The sequence below is a fragment of the Gymnogyps californianus genome, chromosome 2 (assembly GCF_018139145.2).
Source record: "Gymnogyps californianus isolate 813 chromosome 2, ASM1813914v2, whole genome shotgun sequence".
Lineage (NCBI taxonomy): Eukaryota > Metazoa > Chordata > Aves > Accipitriformes > Cathartidae > Gymnogyps > Gymnogyps californianus.
In genome coordinates this window covers 111,839,305-111,864,935 of record NC_059472.1, presented here as the reverse complement: position 1 = coordinate 111,864,935, position 25,631 = coordinate 111,839,305, and the positions used below count along the sequence as shown (strand labels likewise).

Sequence of the window (25,631 nt, the reverse complement as noted above, 5' to 3'; positions counted from 1 at the left end):
GCAGTGAGACACGTTTTGGCTTGTGAGTACAGACACAGGTTTCTCAGCCCCTGCTCCTTTTTTTCCTGTTAACAATTCGCTTCTGTCAAGTTCTCATAATTTGTGCACATCCAAAGAAGGCAACGCAAGCCTCTTCACTTTGACACAAAAGAAACTTAAAAAAAAAAAATAATTAGGAACTCAAACAGCAATAAAGTAGAAGTACAAAGAGGAGAATAAAAAATAGACGCTGTGAGAGGACGCGAGGGGTTAAAGTTCTGACCACTGTCTGCATATATAAAATTATATCACCTTATCTGAAAAGTTTAGGCTGAAAAGAAAAGCCTCGGTTTAAAATACCTTTTAGGTTTATTAAATCTTTAGACTGAAGATTACAGCAAGTGTTTTGTCTTTGGTGAGTAGCTGTTTGTCTCACTTTATTTACTTGCTATTGGGTATTTGTCAATGTCATTTCATATCTGCAGAAAATTCATACGTTCTATGGAAGTATGTATGTGTGTGAGTGTGCTGAAGGTCACATGACTGTTTCATCCTATTTGGTGGAGCAGCTTGACTTTTTTTCCCTTGCTTTTGGTGATGGTTGTGAGTGCAGAAGTTGATTGACAGATGCATGCCAGAAACCTCCATTCTCCTTTTCAAAGACTACATATGATGGATTGCGATCTTTCAGCTCAGCAGGACACAGGGACCATGCAAGCTGTAATTGGTCAGGTATGGAGTCAGCCATTTCTCAACTCCCCTTTTATTTTTTTTTTTTTTCCACAAGGGTCTAACCATATGATTCACATAATTCATATTTACAGTACCATCTTTCTATCTGTATCTTCAGCTACCAGCAAGTGTAGTACTGAAAGTGAGAAAGGCAAAAGAACCACAATAATCTGGCCAGGGAATCACTAGTTAAACCTAAAATACCATGCATTTCTTCTAATAAACCCAGTTTATAATTTAGTCTGAGCTTTGCAAAATCAATCTGTTTATTAATTTGCCTTGTATTTTGTTTAAATGTGCTGAAGTAGAAGAACTGAGGAGGGAAAGTGTTATGTTTGCTGGGGAGTTGCTTTCTATTTCTAATGCTGTTCATTATTTCTATATTGACTGTATTCCTGTACTACAGGCTGCGGATTTTTTTTTTTCTTTTTCTTTTTTCTTCTTTTACTCCTAACCCAGATAATGTGTGATTGAGCTTGGTAAATGTAGTAGTCTTTGCTGCTGCAGAGGGGCAGCCTGCAAATTAAACACTGCCACAATCTGAAAGGTCCAGGTGGTCTGCTCGTGCTTCCTAATGCAATCCAGCACAACAGCTTTAATAAACAGCTCTATTTAGTTCTCCCTCCCTGTATCTAGGGAAGTGAACTGGTCTGGGGCTGCTGTGATGAAATGCCAGAAGAATATCTCTCAAAGGCCTCACAAGCTGATTTTTAGAGCTTTTCCATTTTGTCGTCTTTGTCTTCCAAATGGGTCAGTGAGTCCTTCTCTTTCTGTTTTGTGATTTCTGATAAGTCTGTAGTTTTTATGTGTGTGTTTTAACCGTGCTGTTTTGAGCTTTAGCCAGAAGAGAGAAGAATCATTGTCTTTTCATTTGCTTCAAATAATAACCTGAAGTGGGGAAAGAAATTAAATTATTTTGTCCTGATGTACAGGCAGGGCTGTTTTCCTACAAATGCAGCTGGAGTCGGATGAGGGTGTCTGTTTTTCTTTTTCTAACAAAATTTTAAGTGCTCAACACTTTCTCATTAGCCACTGACTTGTAAATCAGTCTCTGGCAAAGGGTATTTTTCGAACTCTCAAAAGTTTGTGGGTTTTTTTGCATATGTTTCCAGTGTAGTGAACGCATGCTGCTGAGGTGATGACATAGTATTTGTGTTTCCTATATGTTGATACAATGGTGGAAAAATATGCATCCTACACACTGTTTTCAACTAAATTATGGCAAAGCACCAAAGTCCCTCAAAGCACATTGTTTATTAATACCATCGTACACAGTAATGCATTTCTGGGCGGAAAATGTCAAATATGTAATACCATGTTTACCACAGACTTTTATTGCTTTAAATATTTTAAAAATAGAAGACACATTTTTTATTAAAAATCCCCAAAACATTAACAGCTTTCTATTAGGCTGGCTTATACCTAAAAAGTGGGGCATGTGTGCCAGTATTATGTTGTGTGAAAATATGTATTTTAGAGTGGGTTAATTACCTTTTTGTGTAAACTTGTTCAGTCTTAAAGAAATATATTTAATGATTCTAAGGCAGATACAATGGCAAGGTTTTGAGCAAGTACACTTGACAGAAAATGTACTCTGAAACCTTGATAAATCTCAAAGCCTGTAATATCTCTTTAATGTAACTTTTGCTTTGGCATGTAAGAAAGTGTAAGTTAGCTATTTTATGTTTAAAGCTTGCTAGCTCTCAGAAAGTGGTTTTGAGGCTGGAAAGGGTAGGAGCATGGTTTTTTCTGTGTAACATTCCATATTTCATCAATTAAAAATAAGTTCAGTGAATGTCTGGAAAAACGTTTATATCATGTGTTAGTGTATTTCATTTCCTAAAAATCAATAACAAGGGCATGGACTTCAAAGAAAAATACATTTAGCTATTTTAGGTGACTAACTTCTTTGGGTTTTTTATGTCAGAATTTATGGATATTATTATTGTGCAACTTAATGTGTTAGGTGTTGCAAACATCTTTTTTAGATCTGTATGTGTGCACATTTACATACCATATGTGTAAGTGTGCACATCTGAATGTGTTTGTAAATCCACAAAATTTTCAGGTATGTTTTTGTTTTGATTAATTGTGCAGTGTTTCGTTGTTATTAGGTACATGTGAGGATAGAACAAAAAGTTTAAAAATATTTTTTTCTAATAGAAATGATGTGTTTGCTAGTTGTATAGTAAAAGAGTTAGCTAAAACTTGGGAAGCACAGAGCCATCAGTATAATTACTATACATTGCTGAAAATAGAAGTAGACTTTCTCTATGAACTCTAATACTCAGCTGATAAGAGAAAGTGACTATCAAAAGGCAAATGCTATACCATAAAATCTTTCCACACTGCAAGTTTATATTTAGTATTGATAAATAATAAAGATTTGCGTATTTGGTATGTGTATATTTTTTAGAAGAGACATTCATTTCCTGACACTATTGTTTTAGAAAAAGTTCTTAAGAGTCTCTGTTAACTTTCAAACCTGCAAAAGCAAAAACTTAAATAAATGTTTATCATTTGGCCTTTTTATTTCAGAATTGTATTTTTCTCCATCTGTGAGAACTAAATTTTGTTTTGACTGATCCTGCAGATGTAGCTTTAAATTCAGTCTTGTTTGCTGCTAATGGAGTGTGAACTTGCCTAATTAAAAATCCAAACTATACATGTATATCTCTGCTCCAATGGAGATCAGAAACACTAGCAGTTATTTGTAGTTCAAACACTTGTCTGTGTATGACACGAAAGTAATAGCAGGAGCATGCTGATTTAAACGCATTTTCAGCACCAAGTACTTGTTCATCATTAAATGCATTTTCCGCTTTTTTTTTTTATATTCTTGATTTCATCTGTCTCCAAGCACCAGTGTTCACAGTGGCTCCCACTGGTGATGGCAATGGTCGGCAGAGTGCTACAATCCTGACCCATTACCTAGCACCTGGGTGTACTGGCTCCAAGGTGCAGAATTGCTTGCATACCTTCCCTCTGGATTTTTCCTCCCCCAAGCAAGCAATAAAACAGCCAAGTACTCTGAAGAACAACCTCCTTGCCTAGTGTGTCAAGATCTAGAAGCTCATTGCTCATTGTGATTTTGATTCATAACTGGAGTGTTTGGAATGAAACCCCGATCCCTGTCAGCAATAGTCTGTAGCATCCTTCCTTGCACGCTGAACCATAATACCCGTTATTTCTTCAGATGTGTTTTGCTCTTATAGAAACTATTAGCTGGATTTTTATGCCATATTCCTTATATATCCAGAGCCCATCTAAATGAACAGGTAATTAAATGCGTCATCTAATTATTCCAATTATGGTGTATTTTCTCTACCTTGTATGCTTTCTAAAATCTGTACTGTACCTTTCTCTTCTTTTTTTCTTTTTTCCCATCTTTTTTTTTTCTTTCTCTTCCCCCCTCCCCCCTCCCCCCCCCCCCAACCTGAGCTTGTGAGTGACAGGTTAGTTCATCAGCATTACAGCCCTCCTGTTTTTGTCTCATCTCATGCAGACAGGTCACTGTGTCCAATCACCCTTCTGGCTCTGCTATCCCCAGGGGAGCCCAGGCCAGCCTGCCATCTTGATCCACCGGCCTGAGGGCCCAGGCTGGCTGCACATTTCTGTGTTCACTGGTTCTTGAAAATATTGTAAAATGGGAAGAGGAGGGGGACAGCTGAAATTAGATCTCTGTAAACTGAGAGGAAGTAAATTAAGTAACATTCTTCAAATAAGCAGGCATTTGCAGTTACTATTGCTATGTTTGAGTTCTCTTTCTACATGTTAACCGTGTTTATTTTCTATATTTCAATGATATCCTCCATGTGCTCTCATCTAGTAAAAGCTATTTATGCAAAGGTAAACCTGCGCTCTTTTCCCATAGAGAGTTCTGCTCTGAAGCCCAGTTTATGAGACTGATACATTGCTGCAGCCAAGGTGGGTCTTCCTGTTCTGTGTTTTAGTTTGTTGCTCTTTTTATTTTGTTTTGTGTTCTTCCCCATGATTAACAACAATAGAGTAGGGGGATAAATATTTTGGAGAAGCTATTAATTTCTGTAACTCATGGGTCACTTTTCAGAAGTTTGATCTGTTGTCAGTGTTGTTTTGTAATGCAGATCAATACGTATCCAGGAGTTTAATTTTTACCAAATGAACATCAGATTTATGTTAGTTTGTCTTGAGCAATCTCTAAGTGATTCTTCTTGTAGTAGTAGGGAAGGTCTTTTTCTCTTGGAATACCCGTTTCCATCTCTAATCTAATATACAGTAGTGCCTATAACATATACAAACAGAAAAGAACCATCTTCTTACACATAAATTTAAGACCCACTTTTATAATACAGCAAGGAATTGTGCCCTTTCGTCTGCAGTTTGGGACAAATCCTGTTCTCTTTAGCAGGAATTAGACCCATCACTGTAAGCATGACTACTTGCATAAGTAAGGTCAGACTACTTATCCCCTTGTCTGCTTAGTGTATGTCCAGCACAGACATTGTTGTCCTTTACAGTCATCAGCAGTTTTCTGCAGTTCGAAACTGAGAGAGAGACACTTATGGACAGATACACACTGACTGTTTTCAGTAGTAGAGAGACAATGTAAACAATAAGAATCATGTCTGAAAAACTTCAGAAACATATTTTTTAATATTTATGAACAAGCTGGTACTCTGATAATGAAGCATTCCATCTCTGCAAAACCCCACTGTTTTATATGCTTTCTAGTATATTGTGTCCTTAAGAATTATTATTGTAAGGAGATGCAGGAATGTGGCTGTAATATTTTACAGTACAAGTATTTGTTGTAGGGGAGTTTGGATCTCGTTAATTTAATATATGTAAATTCTTTGGTCCTAGGTCTGGATTCCAGCAAAAGAATGCATTTCTCTCCTGACTTTTGTTTTCACAGCAGAAAAGAGGGATTTTTATCATTTTCATTCATGCTTAAAAAGATTTTTCTTGTTTTTACACCAAAATCAGGTTTTAATTGAAATCAGCCCTCTAAAAACATCTTTAGTCATTTTTTTCTTATTGAATTTCTTTATTCTTTTCCATTCTGTGCTACTCTGCTGTCTCACGTGTTAGTTTGTGGGTCAGGCCAATTAAGAGGTCAAATCTTTAAAAAGCTGTGATTTACACTCTATGTATATTCACTATTATTCTAATTGTAAGAGAAAAATAAAGTATGTCAGATGACCTTTAAATTGCTGGGCAAGCGATGCTCGTCCAGTGATGTAGATTTTTATCTTCTGGCAATGCATTTACATTCAAGTACCTCTGCTGTGTTTCCTAGATTCTATACTGATAAACTAAATACCAATCTGGCCCACTTTTGTATGTACAGTACATAGAAGTAACTGTGCTGAGCCTCTTATCTTACATTGACCTATAGCTGTAACAAGACTTTTATTTTTCTTCTCTGATCTGAACTGCAACTCAAATGGAAGAAAATAAAAGGACAATCGAAGACAAATTGTATATAGCATTTTCAACATTGGATGAGGACATGGCAAAATACTTGTTTTTCCTGTGATTTACATCTCTCAGTGGCATTTGCTTGTAATGCTGCTTCTTACTCTGAAATTGTAAAAATGGCAGGAAGAATCTCAGATCAGTCAGTTCTGAATATATGCATGTTTATCTCATTAAAGTTAACAGGACTTAAACGTGTACTTAAAAGTTGGTCAGCAAATCACTTAAGCTTGTATAAGAAGTCTGCAGCTGCTAAATCTTCAGGTGCACAGTACAATACTGAACTCAACGGGACTCGTCACGTAAATAACACTTTGCAGGATCTGGTCCAACTTGCCTATTGAGTAACTGTCATTGCTAATAAATATAACAAAGTCTGGTTTAAAAGCTAGCTAAATAATTGCTATGCAAACTCTTTTATAATTAGAACTGGCTATTAGGATTAAAGATAGTAACTCAAGGCTCTTGAACACTTTTATTTTTCAAGGATGTCAGGAATACAGGTAAATGGACTATAGCTTCAGGGTTTTTGTTTTATCATTGGCTTTGAAACCTCTGTGATATGTAGGACTATTTCTTCAAAAGAGAAAGATTAGTTGTTGATATTTGCTGCTGATTCTCTGTTGACTGGTAGTGCTGTTCCATAGGAGAGCTTTATCTAACTGTTAGATCAAAAGAAAATTTTGAAGATAAGAGGCTGTTCTAAATTTCTAGCCATTTTAAAAAGTGGTAGTGGGAGAAAGTTTTTTTTTTAAAAAAAAAAAAAAAAAAGGGAGGGGGGGCAGAGGGGACCCAAAAATCTTTATTCCAAGCCATCCTTACATGGTGAATGGTATAAATTAAATTTTCTTAAGCTGTTTAGAAAAAACAAGCTTATTAGTAACTACAAAATCTATTCTATCCAAGTGGTACAATTTGTATATGCCATACTATATTATAACAAAACTAGGTCCAACAAACTTTTATGCATAGTCTTCCTTTTACTCACATGAGTAATAGCAATTGATGTCATTAACACCGGTGCATGTACTTAAAGTTGAGGAAATGTGTTTCAGAGATGAGAGCCTTGGAAAGAGATCTTCCTCTCTGATGTAGTTGCAGAGCTGTCCTATTCCCTTTCCTCATGTGAATGAGGATTTACAGGGTAAGACACTGATAGCTGTTCTTGTCAAAACAGATGGGTCTTGTCTTGATGGGCTTTCCCGTACCACCTTACTGTGAAAGAAATCCAATAATTTGATAAGCATTGCTGCAAAATCTTACTTGCGACAGTAATTTTTGATCCTGTGCTATTTCCAGTGAGTGTTACCTAAACTACTTGCTAAATATGATCTATTCCTATAGGTAACTTTTTCCAGGATGGGGCTCTGAACCCACAGATGGGGAAGGGCATTGTAAAGAGAAACAGGTCCTTAAGCAAAAGAAAAAAAAAAAAGTTAGAAAGGAACTTCACGCTACTTCAGTCACTGATTCCATCAAGAAATTTTTATTTTACAAGCTTCTAGCATTTTCAAGGATCTCAGTCTCACGTGTGTTTAGAAGACACAATCCAGCTGTGTAATGGCACTTCCAAAAAGAAAATATTATAAGGGCAACAGTAAAAGACAAAACTGTTTTTTTAGTTGCCCCCTGCTATGGAAACAAGAGTTTCATGCAATAGAAAATAACAGAGCATGAGGTTTTTATGAGCAGATTAGTGAAAGTCATGTTAATAGTATTACACAACAGCTGCTGTTAGACATATTATAAGAGATAATTCTGTATCAGAATGTTGTCCTTTTCACTAAATTGTTTACATCTCTAACTGCTTTTCCACCTACTGAGCCAACTTGTGAAGCTCTAACTCGGCTTTTACTTGAGCTTTGCTCATGTTTCATGTGCAGTGAAGTATGGAGGAGTTTTACCGGAATAAAAAATCTGACTTTTTTTTTAAAAAGCTGGAGGTTTTAGCCCATTTCTGGAAGTCATCTTTGGGGGGGGGGGGGGGGGGGAATAAAAATTTGAAGCATAGACTAAGACTGAAGCACCAATATTGACTGAAATGTTTTGCATCCTTATTTCAAGCTTATGACTTAAAATCACATTGTCTCCCATCAATGGCAAACTAGCATCAGCTTCTATCTATTCATAGTATAACACTAAAGGCTGTGAATTTTTTTTTTTAAATTTATAACAATAGAGAGCTGTGCCTGATTGTTACCAAATCCAGCTTTAAAAATAAAAAGGCTAAGCAAATAACTCTGATCACGTTTAGGTCTGGCAGTTCTGCGATACTGTCATGATGGCTATAGCTGTTGGTACTGGAACCAGATGCTGCCAAGTGCTGAATGCTTCCAGAGTCCTGGGCTTCCCACTGGCTTTGTTAGGCAGGACTCTGTTCCAGCAAGGCCTGAACATTTTCAGTCTTCTTTGAAGGCAGGATTAGGCCCTGAAGCACAAGAGGCGAAATTTCATTTGATTTTTCCCCCCCCTCCCTGCTCAGACATCGTTAACGAAGGAAAAATTGAAAGGTTTCCCATGAAAATTGTTCTGTTTAAAGTGAAATAAAATAATCTGGAATAAAAAACAATTATGCTGCTCTAGGAAACAAACAGCTGTCGCAGGATTCCTGGCCATAAGTCTTACCTTCCCTTCACTGTGCCCATCCCTTTCTGTGTACAAAACGTGCTTCACATTCTTTAAATGGATTATACAAAGCAGAAATAATATCTGCAAACAAGAAGCTCCCAGTCTTTTGGAGGAAAGGTTGAAAGTTGTGGCAAATGTAAAAGTGGCTTCTGCTGTGGAAGAATAAAGCAGAGAACATCAAACTCATTTCACTTAGTGTTATCCATGATGATTTATCGTTATAGTCAGGGCAAACTGTGATCTCAGAGCTGAAACAATTTTGCCCATTAAGAGGAAAAAAACCAACCCCCAAAACCCAGAATGTTCCAGCTTGGTTCTTATATCCTTAGGGTTGCAATATTGAATTCAGAATTGGGGAAGCTTAATCTTGCAGCCACATTTGACAAGATGCTGGTTGAACAGTAGGCAGAAGTGATGGTTTGTGCATTGTAATGCCCATGGTGGGAAATAAAGAAAGATGATAAGATTTTTCTAGAAGTCTGGATGCAGTATTTACCACCTGCTCCAGCTTCTCACCAAAGTAGGCAAGAAAACCTGTGTGTGCAAGTTGTTGAGCAAAGCTCACAATTTCAAAGCATGCCAGAAGACAAACTGGGTGCTCTAAAACAGCATGTGAGGGTTTGCAATGGCTCTGAACACAGTTATCTGTTTGTTGTTTTTAGTGCTGTTGCTTATTTGAAGGGCGATCATGAAACCATTTAAGCACATCCACAAGTATCCCCACAGACTTATCGGGAAAGCTTACATGAGTACCATATTGTGCGTTAGACTATGTGATGCTAAAGGCTTGGATCTCACCTGGCCTCAACAGGATACAGACATGTATAGCTGAAAAAAAATAAGCCAGTTCTCCAACTCCACTCAGTTAATCCTGGAGAGTAGGAGTCTGGGGGGGTGGGGAGGGAGAGGTATGGGTGTGGGCAAAAACCTGGAGGCTGCATCTGAAATCTTGGAGGGGTGAGCAATGGACTCATTGGCAGATGTTTGGAAAATAAGACCTGGATTTTGAATAGTCAAACAACAAAAAAAAAGGGCTGAAGACTGGAGTTTCTTCCCTGGAATATATTGGTTTCTGTTTATTTTTTCAGTTCATGCTGGATTCTTAGCAAGAGGAGAAATTGAGGGTTGCCCCCTAACTAGGGATTTAGAGTGACTCTAATGAATTTTAACCCAAGAGGCATTGTGGATATTCAGCAAACCTTTGTTCTGTTCTGCTCGTGTCCTTATGCTAGACCCATCACCGTAGTTATTAGATCTCAAAGATTACATTCTTTGATCTAGTGCTTTCTAAATCCTTAAACCACAGTTTATTTATTTAAAAGGTTATATCCAGCATTGGATTGGATTGTAAAGTACCCTTTGACTCTTTCATGAAGGACACAGTAGAAACACATGCTGCCGGAGGAGTATTTCCTTCTGACCATGAAGTACCACAGCATTTTATTGAATTAAGAACGGCACAAGGATCTGTGCTTTTAATCTAGCCAGTGTGTTGAGAATTTTTTTTACCTCATCGGTGTCATGATATCATTCATTTCTGATACAACAGACATTTATTAGGGTAAGTAGGTGAATTTCAGTTACTCTCTAAATTAAAAAAACTGCAAAATAGCCTCATATTTCCCTAAGAAACTAAAAGCACACTAAACCTCAAACAGATGTTAAAAATTAGTATGTTCAGGGTGTGTTCTTGGGGTCTCTTTTTGATCTGATGTTTACCAGGGTTCATCACAAGTAACTCTGTGGAGCTAAACAGAGTTACATTTGGGTAAACATGATCACCAGCAGCTTTTAAGCTTGTTCCATCAGATTCAGAAGCCCTTACATGAGCAAATTTACCAGTGTAGTCTACAACACTTGATTAATTATGAACTGTGTGATGTGACTCCCAAGCTAACCAGCAAGAAGGCACAGAAATCAAAAGAGAAGGACACTAAAATTGAGCCAAGTGTGCTCCATCCTGACTGATACTAATCATACTTTATCCAAACTGGTCTCTTCCCCCCCACACCCCCACCCCCCACTCAGTCCTGCAAGGCAAACTGTAAAAATTCTCATGTAATTTCCCTTAATTCTGGAGAAACCAAGACTGAAATTGGCACCTGAAAAGAGAAATCTTATTAAAAACAGCTATTATTGTTTCATTTTTTTAATGCTTGTGTTTGGTTATTTTTCTTTTTTGAGAAGCTCAGCCCCTGGAGATGGTAGCCTGATTCTGCTTTATACTGAGACCTCTTTATACCATCTGGTAGTACAAACCAGCTGTAAAGTGGGTGTAAGAGTAATTTATTTATGTGTACTTCAAAGCTCTTTTATATTTCCAGAATGGTAGAAAACCACCATAGTGTAAATGGGAATCAGGCCCAAATAGATGGACTGGAATTTCCATTTTTTTCAGATGGAAATGAAAAAGGGATAAGCAGAAATCAGACTGGGGGAAGAGAGGAAGGACTAAGCCTTATTTAGCTACAAATAGGCCTTCATTAACATCCATTCTCGATCGAAAAACAGATGAGGTGAAAGGGCCAAATCCTGTTTTACCAGCCACCATCCACACCTTTGCTGCCAGTAATGAAAACATGAAAAGGAGGGAAGCGAGCACCAGTCAAACCATAGTAGTCAGTACCTGACAACACAACCAAAACAAAATAAAGGCTGCTTTCTCAATCAATGAAGTACATGATGGTTTTTAAATGAGTATGCTTAAAATAAAAGGCTTAATCTATTTATCTCTCTTTTTTTTTCCTTTTTTCTTTTTTTTTTCCCCCTATGGGCTGCAGTGTTGCTTGCTGTGACATTTGACAAAGATCTATGTTTCCAGAGAATTATTCAGTCAGTACACCTGGATTAGTGAAAAAGAAAACAAATGAAATTCATAGGAATTAATGTCAGTTAAATTCCCACTTTCTATACTTTATATTGTCAGATGAATTCTTCAACTCCAAGTCAAAGGGTGAATAAAAACAGCAAACAGAGAGAAGAAGCAAAACAAAGAATGTCAGTTATGCTAATGGAAAACATCTTAAAATTTAGTCAGACATGGGAAAAAATATTAAAATAGCAATTTTGGGGTTGACCCAAGAGTTTTCTTTGAAATTTTGAGAAGCTTCCTATTCCATTTTATTTCATAATCCCTTTTAAACAGGCACATAGGAGGCTTAAGGGATTCTGTGAAGGTTGTGAGATATTTCTCTTTGCTTCCCCATTTTGTGAGAGCCCAAGGGAAAAATATTGGCAGGGCTTGTAGAACCTTCTATAATTGAAGTAGCCCAGTATTTCCTATCTTAAGACCTTTGCTGCTGCTGCTGTTAGCATTTCCACCTGGTTGGCTACCTCTTCCTGAACGTTTTTGAAGACAATTTCAGCTAAAATACTTCAGCAGTTCCTGAGGACGATAGGGAAATATGGGATAGTTTTGCCCATTTTAAAGACACCTCATATTTAAAGGCAAAGCTCTGAATTTGGTGAGGAGTAGGAGCATTGTGTCTGAGATCTCTCTTCTGGTATTCTGTGACAATTCACCCACGTTTGATTATGTTCCAAGCCTTTGAGAAATGTAATTGGCACATGTTTACCTGGCAACTCTAAACAGCTACATCCCCTAAAGATTTACAGAAAATAAAGGTGTGAAAGGAACCTCGGAAAGTCATCTGCACATAAACAGGATCAGCTTATCTGAGTCACATCTGACAGGTATTTGCCTAAGTGCTTCCTGAAAAACTCCAGCAGTACCAATTCCACAGTATCCTCATGCTATTTGTTGAGTTTACCTATCTCTGCCTTAGTGCGCACTGTTAGAAAGTTTTTCTTGCAGCAAAAAGAATCTTTCTTGCTCCAAGTTAAGTCCATATCTTCTTCTCTCTTTTAGGGATATCAGATTATTTCTGTCCCCCCTTGAAAGCCTAGCTTCTTACTTGGCCTGTCTTGGGAAATGGCAGAGATGGCACCAGGGACTCTCACTCTTCTATGTACTCAGTGACCACCCTCTGGGGGAGATGGAGGAGGAAGAGGCATGATTCAAATGAAGACAGGACAAGAGCCAGGGAAGATACAGGTATAGATTGAAACAATGACTGCACAAGTAGTCAACCAGGACTAGAGAGTGGTGAGGGATGGAGAGGAAAAGTAGGAGCTTGAGGGAAGAGTGGGTCCAAGAGAGGTTGGGAACTGTGAGGGACAGTAGGGAAGAGGACTTGCCCCATCTGTGGGCAAGCTGAGATGAGAGAAGCAATGGAGAGGGGACTGGACTGGGCTAGGGACAAAGGCAGAAACAGAAAACCTATGGGGCAGGTTCCCTTGCTGCTCGGAAATTTCTGCTGGCAAATCCCACTGGCAAAGTATCTCAGTTTTCCTTTAAAAAATATGAAGCTACACATGCAAAATGTGAAAAACATTATTTGTACTGTTAAGCCACAAAATTCAAATGAAGTATTTGTACAGTCATAATTTGTTTTCCTTGTAAATATGTATAATAATAGACCCTTTAATTATGTAAACAACTACATATGCCGTACAGATTAGGTTCCTTTAGTGTGACCTCTATACTTCCACTTATGTTTCCATAATGATATTTGACAATACAGACAATATTTTATTATACTTCTTTCTGAATATTTTATTTGATATATAATGTTTTTTGGCTTCCTAGAAATTGCAGAAAGTTTATGTATGTATGTATACATATACACATATATGTACACGTGTGTGTCTATATATCTTGGGCCAAATTCCAGAAAAGTCTTATTAGATTTTAAATGTTTGGAAGGTTTTGGATTTGCATAATTTTTAAAGATTAAAAAAAGAGAATTTAAAAAGAAAAAGTAACTTTGAATTAAGCACTCAAACTGGTCTGCTTACAAAATGCCAAACTGAAACATACAGACTTTTTTTCTCTCTTTTTCATATGAATGGTAGGATTAAAGGTTCTAACATAGCTGAATTTTCATTTTGAATGAAAATTTTCCCAGAGATCTTGTCATTACTATTTCCAACAGACAAAACCTATCAACTTATCCAGTAGTTTTGCTAGAACAGTGACTGACATCTAGATTTTTGGATATATATAGACACCAGTCTTTGTACAAAGTAGACACATGAAACCCCTATAACATGTGATACTTGGCTCTTAATTCTCTACAGCCTCAATTAGTTATTTACAATGTTAAAAATGGAAGCATTGCAAAGCCAAGTGCTTTTTCACTTCAAGTGTCTAATACAGTTCCTTTACTGCAAAGTAAAAGCTTCAGGTTACTAGGGAGAAAAAACTTTGGATTATCATTTGAACAGATATAATTGCTACTTTCAGCAGCTTGAAGTCCCTTTAATTCCTATACTACACCAATTTTATCTCTGATAGGAAGGAATAATTTTCTGAAACTTATTAAGCTTTTCTTCAGCATTATTTACAATTGTGACTATAATCTAATGTATAATTTAGTAAGAGCATGCCATCATACTGAAGGAGAAGTGGGAATAGGTAGCTAGTACAAACCACTTATGTGGGGCAGAGTGATGTGCAAAGGGAAAGGAGTAATTGCCAACATGGGGGTGTGAAAAAGGCAGGATTAGCAGAAAGGGGGAGATGCAGGGTGGAAGGAGGGCACAGCTGCTAGAGAAAAGGTGTTTTGGTAAGGCTGAAAATTTCAGAGTTATTTTTTAATAGGTTTGTTACAGGTTTATATATTGAACTAGTGGTAATAAGGACGCACAAAGGTTGAAAGATTAGGACTAGTAGCTAGGATTAGGCTGGGGCAGAGCTGTGTGAAACAGTTGTGTACAGGAAGACCGAGGATAATAAAACTACATTCATGTTATATCCTTTCTCTTCACCTTTATCCATTCAGCATCTGCTCAGATGCAAGTTCAGGGACCCATTTTACCAAGCGTCAGCAAGGCATGCTTGTGGTAGTGGTGCAGTAACAACTGAGACAAGTGTAAAACCAGGGCTCAATCCTGTCACCTTCCTGTTCTTTATTGATACTTTGCAAAATTTTAGCTGTTACCACTATTAATGTTAATCTTTTAAATTCCATTTTTATGCCTTAATGGAACGTAGATTGGCATAGGAATTGTCTGGTGGCAAATTGGAGCCTGCAGTGTTTCAGTTAAAGGTTGCAAAACCAAGAACAAGTCTATGAAGCTGTCCTTAAAAGTGACTTCTTCCAGAGCTGTTCTGTTAGCAGAGGCATTGCTGGCTGTGGTACTGATCCCGCCCCCCACAATGTGATTTAATGATTCTTTTGAAATTGCTTTTCTAAAAGACACTTTGTTTTCTGGTCAGTATCCTTCTTTGGATTGGCTTCTGCTTGGTAAATGCCACCTTGGACACTCACTGCATCTGCAGCCGTCTTGAGCATGAGTAAGGCTAGGAGGATAAAGTACATAATTTAGCCCCCCTTTCATGCTTTCATCTGGTAAATGTCTCCCCTTCAGGCTAGAGAAAGAGAAGAACAACTATTATTTGATTGTTTTACTAAAATGATACATTATTATTTTTTCTCCTTCACAAATGATCTGATAAGAATGGGTTTCATATGCAAGCTCACATTGGTATCTGGGGCATGTGTTTATATCACTGAATCACTTTATGCTGTAGTCCCACATAGGTGCCCCTGTGCTCAGGGACAGCCACTACTGGTATCAGAGGCAGCAAATGCCAGGTAGGGAGACTCAAAATTTGGTTCTTTAGCTCAAAGGTGGCATACATAAGATGTGTAATTGCAACAGTACCATGCAATACAGTGGGGAACGAGCCATGAAATATACAGCAAATTTTCTAGTGAAGGCTATTTTTTCCGTAACTTCCAGTTTTGCCAGTCTGTGCAGTGACATCAGCTTCTTTAATTCCTCCATTGTAAAATTTTAGGCCCAGAGTTTTAACTGTAGCATTTCCGCTACAGCTTCTTGGTCATGAGTAAGCTTAGTCACATGTATAATCCTTTTAAATTTAGATAGAAGATACAAAAGGTATAGAGGACACCAACTGGATCTTAATTACACAAGGACATTTATTTACATCAGCTGCAGTGGAAATCAAGCAGCACCTTTACACAGGGAGGTGTGAGGGAGCCACTGCCCCTAAGGTTTGGGGAGCAGGGCCAGGCCTCACCAGCCAGGGGCCTGTCCCCACAGCACCTGAGCGGGGCAGGCCCAGGATGGCAGCCAGGGATGGCTGAGTACAGGCCACCATGCAAGGCAGCAATCAGGTAAGAGGCCATGCCAGGACATGAGACCCATGGCAGGGCTGTTGTGAGCTGGAGGCCAGCATAGCTGTGGCATTGCTGGGCTAAATGGGGCTGGGGGCAGAGTGGGGAGGCACCAGGTGTGGCTGCTCAGGGCAGTTAAGGCCTGGTATTTCCCTGGGAGGAAGCTGTGAGTAGCTGGACACTAGGCTAGCCTCTGGGCCGTGGTCCTGTTCTATAAAGAAGAGTTGGGTGGGCTGAGGTAGGGCTTACTGTGTGGTGCAGTGCCTTTGCCTTCTGGGCCTTTTAAACCCAAAATCCTGATTCATGTTGAGCCTGGATTTAAGACCAAATTTTTTTCTGAGGTGGAAAGTCTACATGGGGTGAAGGAAGGCAGCCTGAGGGAGCAGAGGAGGTGCATAAATATCCTCTGCATGTGAGTGCCCTCAGGAAGGGCAGAGCATGGTCTCCAGTCCTTGTCCTCCTGGAGCTGCTGGGTGACTGGTGCCAGGCTGTCAAGGTGATGCCAGGCCCAGCCAAGAGGGCACTAAGGCTGCTGGTCATGCAGCTGACGGGATCTACAGGCACACAAACACAGGCTCAGTTTTAATGCTGTGTCTTGAGGGTGCTCTAGACTTCTGCTGCTCCTGGTACTTCCCAGTTCATGTATCGCTAGCAGTGGTGACAGGTGCTGTTTATGTATCTCTGGGTTAATGCTAATACTGTTGGATTGTGGGGTGTCTCCTAGTATGTATGAAATAACCAGCAAAGATCCTGTTGATTGTAATAGGGTCAGGTTTGCACTGTATGTTCATCTGAAATCTCGTGTTGGAATAGTTTAAAAACTGGGTAAGCACAACAGAAGGGGTGCTGCTGAGTTTCAGCCAAGAGCTTCCATCTTGTCATAACTGACCCTATGCTGAGGCCCAGGTCTTAAAATGGTGCAGGAATAGTCTCAGGTTGGTGCAGGGATTCACTTACCTAGAGAATGTCCCAGTAAGTTACAAATAACAATAGGAAATTAAGGAGAAAACTTATTTGGCCAGTCTTTACAAAACTTCATAGTCATTTTTTGATGTGCTGTACTCAGTTTGGTGTATTTGTTTGCTAGCTGCAACGAGTGATCAATGAACCCTTTCATTGGTCTCAAACGTAGGGTAAAATGATTGGAATTCTTTGCAATTTTCTTCAAAGTTGAAAGGCATTAAAAGTGGATTAAGCATGATCACAGCATTGCTGAGTTTTAATTTCGCAGGTGAGGTTCTCTGTACTAGATGCATGGGGAATGCTGGAGAAAATGTGGTAGTTAAATTTATCTGTATTACATTGGGGGAAGCTAACTGCATGTGGAGTGTCGGCAATCTATGAGCAGGTGCAGACTGTTGCAAAAAGTTGTTGGTCAGGAAATATTTGGGCAACCATTGTTAAAAGATTATAACTTCTTTCTGAGTTGCTTCCTAATCAGAGTTATGAAATGCAGATCAGAGATCCATAATAAAGATGTAGCCTGTTTCCAGCATGTAGTTCAAGTTTGGAAAAAGTGTTTGGTTTATTTTTCTTTGTTTTGGTAGTGTCTGACTTTCCCATGGATTATTGTTTAAAGGCTGGGAAAAAACCCAAAAAACAACAGTTTCAAGACTGAATTTTTTGATAGATGGAAATCTTTTCTTCAAAGAGGGAAGATGTATGACACATGAAAAAGTAGAACATTAATAGAGAGCTTTGAAAGCATTTTTAAAAGGAGGAACAAAGAAATAATTATTCTGCCAGTGCATATATGGGTATGGGTTTCATCTTTTTTTTTATGTTGGGTTCTTTTTCCCAACAGCCTGATGAAGGTTTTGACATTTAGGCAGCAAAGATGAGAAAGCCAAGGCTTACAGACGCATCTTCATACCTCAACTCTCATATTACCACTTGCAAAATTCCTGTTAGGCTAAACAGAATCACAGTCAGGCAAAAATTGAATTATTTTAAGAATCTGTCCTTTGCTGTGCTGCATCAAGCATTGCATTACAGTATTGCTAACAAGCTTTCTTCTTAACAGAAGGTGTGTTGGACTTACTACAATTGGCATTCACTATGACTGCTTTTTTGCTCTCTACTTGTAGAGCACTTCTACATCAAAGGGTTTTATTCTTGGATAATATTATGTCAGTGCATCTGCATCTTTCTTAAAGAATGTCTCTTTAGTGTACTTATATATTCCAAAGTGTTTTACAAATGCAACATTCTCCTGCTTCTGAGCCCTTCAGCTACCTGCAAGATGAAATGGAAAAATATGTAGTTGAGCCTAGCAATTTTACATGGCAGTGTGTATATGGAAGTAGAGAACATGTTACCAGTGGAGTGCACCAATTACAATGTGGAGCTTGGGCAGGATATCAGCAGTGCTCTGTGGGAGATTTCCATTGCTCTCTGATAGGCCAAAAGGGGGGAAAAAAAGTAGCTCTACAGCTGCACTTGTGCAGGCTGCTTTTTCACCATGTTTCTCATTTAGAGAATATATCATAGATGTAAATGTGTGCTTAGAAACATGGGGTAATATTTGGCTTCTGAAACACCTATTCTCCTCCTTACTTCTGTGTTTCTACCAGATGCTCTTTCCAATCTAGTAGATTGTCCTCGCTCAGGTGCTTTCCCAGTATTGCAGCTCCACTTTGGGTGGGTAACAGCATCAGTAGATGGAGCTCAGGTGTACTGGGCTCTCTTCGTATCCCTTTTTCTATAGTTCACAATAGGCATTCATTCATTTTGTATTTGCTGGTTCCTAGCAAAACCTGATAAAATAGCCCACTCCATTCCTGTACCAAATGAGACAGAGCTAGAATATAAAATAGCATGCAAATTTACTCCTGTTGACTTTAATACAGAACCTTGTTCAAAACACAGGCTGTACGCATGGACATGGTTCTGATAATGTTGCTAAACATGCTGTTATCAATATTGCTAAACAGACCTTTATCATGAGCACAGTCAGACCAAGTGTAAATACTAATTAGGGCCTAATCCAAAAATCTATCGAAGTTTGTGGCAAGATTCAATGTGCTTTGGACATGTCCCAAGGCAAAGAATTAATCACTATTTTAGCAGGGTTCTGCCTCTGCAGTTGAGAAAATTACCTTGCTAATGAGGGACTATTGTTTACCTGAGTCCTCCCATGTTCCAAAGCTCTCCTGTTTTTACCTTGGTAGAAATAATGTGTAAGCTCTTAACAAGTATGAACTGACTGCAGAGAAGCAGCAGCAGAAAACGCTACCTTGCTGCATAAAGAATGCCATAATGGAAACTTACTCGTATAAATAAAACACAGGGCATTTATCCAACTTTACTGTATTGTCAAGCTACAAACTCTATTAAGCTTGTTTACAAAAGTCTGTGGAAAAAGGGTGAAAATCCTGGCTTTACTGAAGTCAACAGGGATTTACTCATTAACTGATATTGCCTGGAGAATTTGTGGTAGTTATGGGTAGAGAAAGTCTGTGCTGGGGACAGAACGATTCCAAATCTGCTCTGAAGGATCTTGATGAACTGAGATTGTGGAGAAATTTCTACCTTCCAAAAGCTATGTCTTGACTAATACCCAGTGTACCATGAAGGAAGTTAAAAAATAACTGCTCCAAAACCTGAAGGTATGTTCATTCTCAGTGGTCTAACGAACCCCTAAAGAACTCTTTTTTTTTTTTTATTGCTCCCTTTTGCTTTGTGGCAGTACCTAAGTTTTACTGGAACCATTCACTGCTTTAGGAGCAACAAGAACATTCAACACAAGATCCCTGTTAATTGAATACCACATTTATGACAATATTCAATACAGCATTTTAACGTTTTATGTAATATTTTAGTATTAATACACACATTTTCTTGGAATGTGTACATTACGACCCTGTGATACTTAAAAGTTACTATGGCAGCAAACATCAAATGATACACTGTCAGGCTCAAATAGATCTGCTTCAATAATGCTGTTCTAGTCGCAACATTTTTGAGCCCTGCTTATATGGGAGAAGCCCTGCTGAAGTCAGTGATGCTCCTCATGCCCTTAAAGTTCAGGGTGTGCTGCAGTCCTTTGCTGGAGTACGGCCTAACCTCTGAATGGGCCAACTAGGTCAGTGTGGGAATCTCCACAACAGGCTTCATGCAGTAGTCTTCTCTTCCTGCTCCCTGGGCTACAGACATGTAATCACCCTTAACAACTTGAATATACCTTTGGGATCAATGTTGAGTTGTCCAAATGTCATCTGATTAGCTTAAACAGAAATATCATATAGGAATATGCACAAGTGATGCATTCATTTCTACAGAACATCAGAGAGATTTACTTCTGTGTACCTGTTTCTGTTATACAACCTATGCAAACTAAAAGACAGGTATTCATATGAGATGCTGGCTGTATGTAAGCCTCCAAACAGACACACAGACTTCAGGATGCTTACAATCCTTGCCTAAGTATAACATAATTGGACCTTAATATGTTGATTCAGTTTCTCTGAAGAGAAAGATACTTCTTTTCAAGGTCAGATTTAAACACATTTTGGTATTTTTTTCTTTCCCCTCAGAAGTTTGTAATTTTCATCTGATAAAAAGATTGTTGCTGCACAAATGGGAATTAGCACTTATCCCAATTTTTAGGAATTAGTGTAGACTTAATGTTACCTGAAAGGATTTTAAATCATTACAAGTATCTCATAAGTGAGAGACTTAATTAAGTTTAAAATTCTTAGATTTGGAGACCAACATAAAACTGCAGCGTGTTTCTGGTAACTGGAGGGATGTTGCACTTTGTACAATTATATATTTTAATGGAAGAATTGCCTGGCACACCTCCATCTACATAATTTAGGGAAACTTTTAAAGAATTTTCAATTTTCCAGATGTACTTGCATGTTTTATGAATCTTGTAATAGTAAGTTTCCTCCTCCAACCTATAATTATGGTTAGACTTTTTTAATGTGTGTCTGTATGTCTTCTGATGTTTAATTTCTCATATGGCATTCATCTGCTCTGACTTAGGCATCTTAAAAATTATACGTCAAAGTCTGAGCCAGTCACTGTAAAGCCTGTTTTCTCTCTAAGTACTGTAAAGGAAGGCAAGGACTGTGAGCTACACTGGGAAGTCTTATTGAACACTTGTAAGTAACTCTTAAGTTAGGAGATATGAACTGTGCCTTTCATTATATAGCAGTTATAAACAAAAGCTTGTTTAAAAAGCTATTTTTGAAATTCTAGCTGGCTGGTTAATTCTCGCAAACGAATTCCCAAAGCCTGCAATTTTGGCTTGATACAAAGAGCGTCCTAAGCAACGTACCAAAGTTGAGGGTTGGAAATGCTCCAACTCTCCTCCATCTGAGGAGGAGGACAACACGTGTTTCATAGTGCAGTTCATTTACATTAAATAGTCAAAAGGGATTTTTTTCTTACATGAAGTATTATCTTGATTTTTTTTCTGAATCGTCTGGTATGTGAGGATATACGTTTCCCTCCAAAAAAGTTCTTAAAAATACCATGAAATTAGAATTTTTCACAGAACAAGTACTGACTGTCACGTAATTCTTACGTGAGTTGGATAGTAGTTGGGAAGGGAAAAGCATCTTGCAAAAAAGTTCCACTTTTATAAAGAAAGAGCTTTTTCCCCTCAAGTATTACTTCATAATAATATATAATCACTTCATAGTGATTAGTGCTGGACAATGCAAAGAAATTATTAGTGAATGGAGGCCTCTGGTTTGGCCATGTCATCTGAACCTCCTTTTGACCATTATTTTCAGAATTTGCCGAGTGCCCCATGTCCAAAAAGTCACATACCTTTGTAGAGCCTGGAACTGGGCTCTCATGAACTGAGAATTACTGGTCTGTCTTAAGTTCTGGTTGTGTAGTTCTTCACAGCAAGAAGTTCTTTAGTATATACACAGTGATACCTGGAGTAGGCTTGTTGGTTATTTTTTATCAGGTATCAGCAGTGGCTGTTGTAACATGTTTTACTGTTCTTTTAAGCAAAGGTATAGTATGAAATTGAAGGTGTTGATTTTTCTGATGCTTAGCTTGCTAGGGTGTGTAATGATGTAGTAATAAGAAATACTGCATGTAAAAAAAAAAAAAAAAAAAAGAATTGTCCAAGGTAAAAAAGAACAACCTTAAACAGCTTTTTGTAGGCAATAATTTGTTTGCTAAATCTCTTCATAGTAAAAATTTTAAGTTCTCCATTTGTTGTTCTTTACGTTTCCAGATATTGTCCAGGCAAAATTTACTGGGGGAAAGAAGGCCTGGAAGTGCCAATATGCTTATAGGCAGCCCTGATCCCTTAAAGGCAGCCTCCTTCCTCTCCTCTGGCTATCCAGTGCCACACATGAAATCTCTAGAGAAGCTGTGAGTTTCAAAGGGAGCCAATGTGGTGCTGGTGCTATGCCGGAGGAGTTGGAGATGAAAGCTCTTAGGAAACCCAAGGTGTCTCCAGCTGAGGCTCTGAGCAGTAGTCCCACCATCACCATGAGATACATGTCAAAGTTGTGCCCATATAAGTGACCCCATGTGGAAGCATGCCTCTGACCCAGGTCCCACAGGAGCAGGTGGTGTTTGTGCTGTGTGGAGCAAGATGCTTTGCTATCTTCCTCCTCCCTTCACTCACTCCCCCCAGTGCTACTCACACTGGTGCTACATTTTGGTGTAGGTCTCTGCTGTCTATCTCCTCAGCACATAATGGGAGTTTTCAACAAACAACAAAAAATGTGGCTGTTACAGATTCGCTGTTTTGCCATGTTGTTTCCGATTGTGTAGCTGCAAGCAAAAGTTAGGGTCCAGCTTGCATCTGGTAGGAAGCAGCTGAATAGTAACTGAAAATTGGTGGGTTTAGTTTTTGAGATTGAAATTAATTTCTGTGCAGAAGAGCATTCTCATTAACTACCTGTATGTGTTACTTTGAGGGGCTAAGTGGGAGACCCCAGTCCATTGTAGTCATCCTTCACATGAGACAGAGTTAAATTCCATGCCTTTTAGTGGGGAATGTGTTTCAAGCCTGGTACTGAGCAGGATAGAGTTGAAGTAAATACATGCATGTTTAATTGTCAAATGGCAGTTATTATAAGTTCTCAGTGATTTTTACACTATTGACCCTGTATATTGGTTCCCAAAGATCTTCAAACCTTAGCAAAAATCCATCCAGCCAAGAGATTCAGTTCAAGTCTGTCGCCTACATGTTACATTATAGGTTTAAAAGATGGTTGCTGTAAAGATGAACACAAAAAACAAGCCCTCTGCCCCAAGCCCAAGCAACTCAGTGCAATGTAAGAGAGGAAATGCTCCGACGTGTGAAACTTCTCTCTTATTCTGAGGCAGGATTAATTGAAACCTCATATGTCAGTATGACGCAATTACCAAATATATTGCCTGATCATGAACGATACTGTCAAGTGACAGACTCATCTGTAGGGAACTCCTGCCCTAAAAGAAAAGCCCTCAACTTCATGGGGCTGAATAAATATATTTTTTTTTGTCTCCTGTCTCATGTCAGGAATCTCTTGAAGTGTGGATGGCAGCTTGACAATGGGCCTCTTGCAGCCAGATGATGCTTTTTGTCTCATATTTAGAAAAAAACAAAGCAAACTTCAGGTGTGTTTTCCCCTATCTAATTTTGTGAACTGGCAGACTGCATAGCACCATGTAGTGGGGCCCTGGGGTGATGCCCTGAGTCAGCCCCGTGGGCTGGGGCCCCAGAGTGTGGGAGCAGACCTAGGGATGGTGGTCAGGTGTGGAAAGGGGGTCACTTGGGTGCATTTTGTTATGCAAAGCTATTGGGAAGTGGATCCAAGAGGTACTGTTGGGGGAGGTGAAATGATGTTTACTGGGTTATTTTAGAAGAAAAGGAGGGATAGGAGTGAGTGCTGCAGGATGGGGAGGTCCGCCAGCCCTTGCTGTAGTTATGTGGCTGCTGCAGGAGGCCCTGTGTTTGCCTTTGTAGTGCCAGGCTGGCATGTCCTCACCCTCAGTGCCTGGCCCTGCCAGCTCTGGTGCTGGCAGGGTGCTCACTGTGCTCACCCTGGGGCTGTGCCTCCCCATGCTGGTGGGCTCCTCGCTGCAGCCCCTTACTGCTCCACCTGTCATCTCTCCTACTGTCACTTCATTAAAAGGTTTTAAACAAAAAATAAAAGCCTTCCTCGACCTATTCTGCTGTTTGCTTCCACTATGCTGCTCTCTAAGAGAGCAAAATGTCCAACTTTTGTAGCTCCTGCTAATATCATGTTTGAGATGATGAAGCTGGACTAAAACACGATGATGCGTATTGGAGGGCTCATCCTTTATTGACTGCTAGCTTGTGTTTTCCTCTGCATGTGAACTGGGAGAGTTTTCTGTCTGTTTGGGCATGAAGAATTACACAAAGTCATACTTGTAGGCATGGCACAAATAATGGTGTTGTAACGCTTTACAAACAAAAGGTCTGCAGTGGCGTTAATTCCATTATCGCTATGGAGTGGTGCATACACAAGCCCATGCCGTGGGTCTAGGGAGCCCTATCCTGGTTGGAGTGATGTACTGAACTTGAGTCTACGTAACCTACAGTAAATAGTTTGCTTGTGCTGTAGAGCACTTAAATAACTATATAAAATTCATGTCACTAAAGGGGGAAAAAAGCTGGATTTTTCTGTTCTCTGTTCCATTTCCTATCTTTTATCATATTAAAATATAAATGTGGATTGACTGAATCCCAACAATATTCTGGCTGCTGCATGCTATTAACGTCCAAATATGCTTTTCTCCTGGGATTCTTCTATGCTTAATTGAAAAGAACAACAGACAGTGGCATAAACTGAGCATTCTCTCTAATTCCCCTTGAACTGTTTCTTTCCATCCCTTCTCACACTACTGCAGTAAGTAAGTTCAAGCTAAGTCATCTATCTCCATAAACTGGTGGTGGGATAGAGCAGCAGAACAGCATGGTATCTGCAGCAAGGGGCTTAAAATCACATTTTCCATCATGAAGACTCTAACAAGAGCTGCACTGTATTAAAATTGTTAGGGTTACTGTAAAAATTCTTTAATAATGTGGTACCTGAACAACTGAAAGCCATTAAGATCTTTATAACATGGCAGCAAAAGTGTCCTGTGCAGTGGCGTATTAAGCAGGACTGGTGTCTGAAGCGCTCTCCCATTATGCACCAGTTCAAAGAGGTTGAAAGGGGGGTTGTTTGAAAGACGATGGTCCCTATCGGATGGGCTGGAGCAGAGATGCCTGCAGATAGCACAGGCTGGGTTGAGGTGAAATGATTAAAGGAGAATGCTCGAGTTTTATTTCACTGTGAACTTTTTCTCACCATGCATGCTAATTATACTGATTAATGAGAGAAAAGCTTTCTTTAGCAGTATCTCCATCCCACCCTGACAAAGAAAAAGACATCTGCTGGCAGAATCTTATTTCTTGTTGTACCTGTTGAGCAGAATGTTCCTAAGTGCAGAGTGCTGTCTGCGCTCATGCCACGCGGTCTCCCCACCATCTCAGCCCCCTTTCGGAGAAAGAATTGGGATGGTTCTCCATCTTTGTTTGCAGCAGAAAAGACTCAAGGTGAGAGAGAGAACAAATCCTGTAAGGCAATTCTGTCACTCACCTCATCTTCATAATCTTTCCTTAGCTTCCTCTGCCTTCTAACCCTGGTATTGATC

At 39.1% G+C, this 25,631-nt stretch overlaps 1 protein-coding gene and 1 long non-coding RNA gene across 2 annotated transcripts in view; both read left to right on the top strand.

Annotated features, from left to right (window-relative positions):
* The first annotated feature begins 606 nt into the window (after positions 1–606).
* The window catches only part of POU6F2 (POU class 6 homeobox 2), a 315,567-nt gene continuing 290,542 nt past the window's right edge, over positions 607–25,631 (top strand). Inside the window, exon 1 of the mRNA XM_050892321.1 lies at positions 607–711. Coding sequence (XP_050748278.1) covers positions 607–711 — 105 coding nt within the window. The remainder of the gene's footprint in view (positions 712–25,631) is intronic.
* On the top strand, positions 1,428–5,898 carry LOC127013446 (uncharacterized). Its single transcript, XR_007766077.1, has 3 exons — positions 1,428–1,461; positions 4,586–4,638; positions 5,557–5,898. It is a non-coding gene; the product is annotated as an uncharacterized LOC127013446 (long non-coding RNA).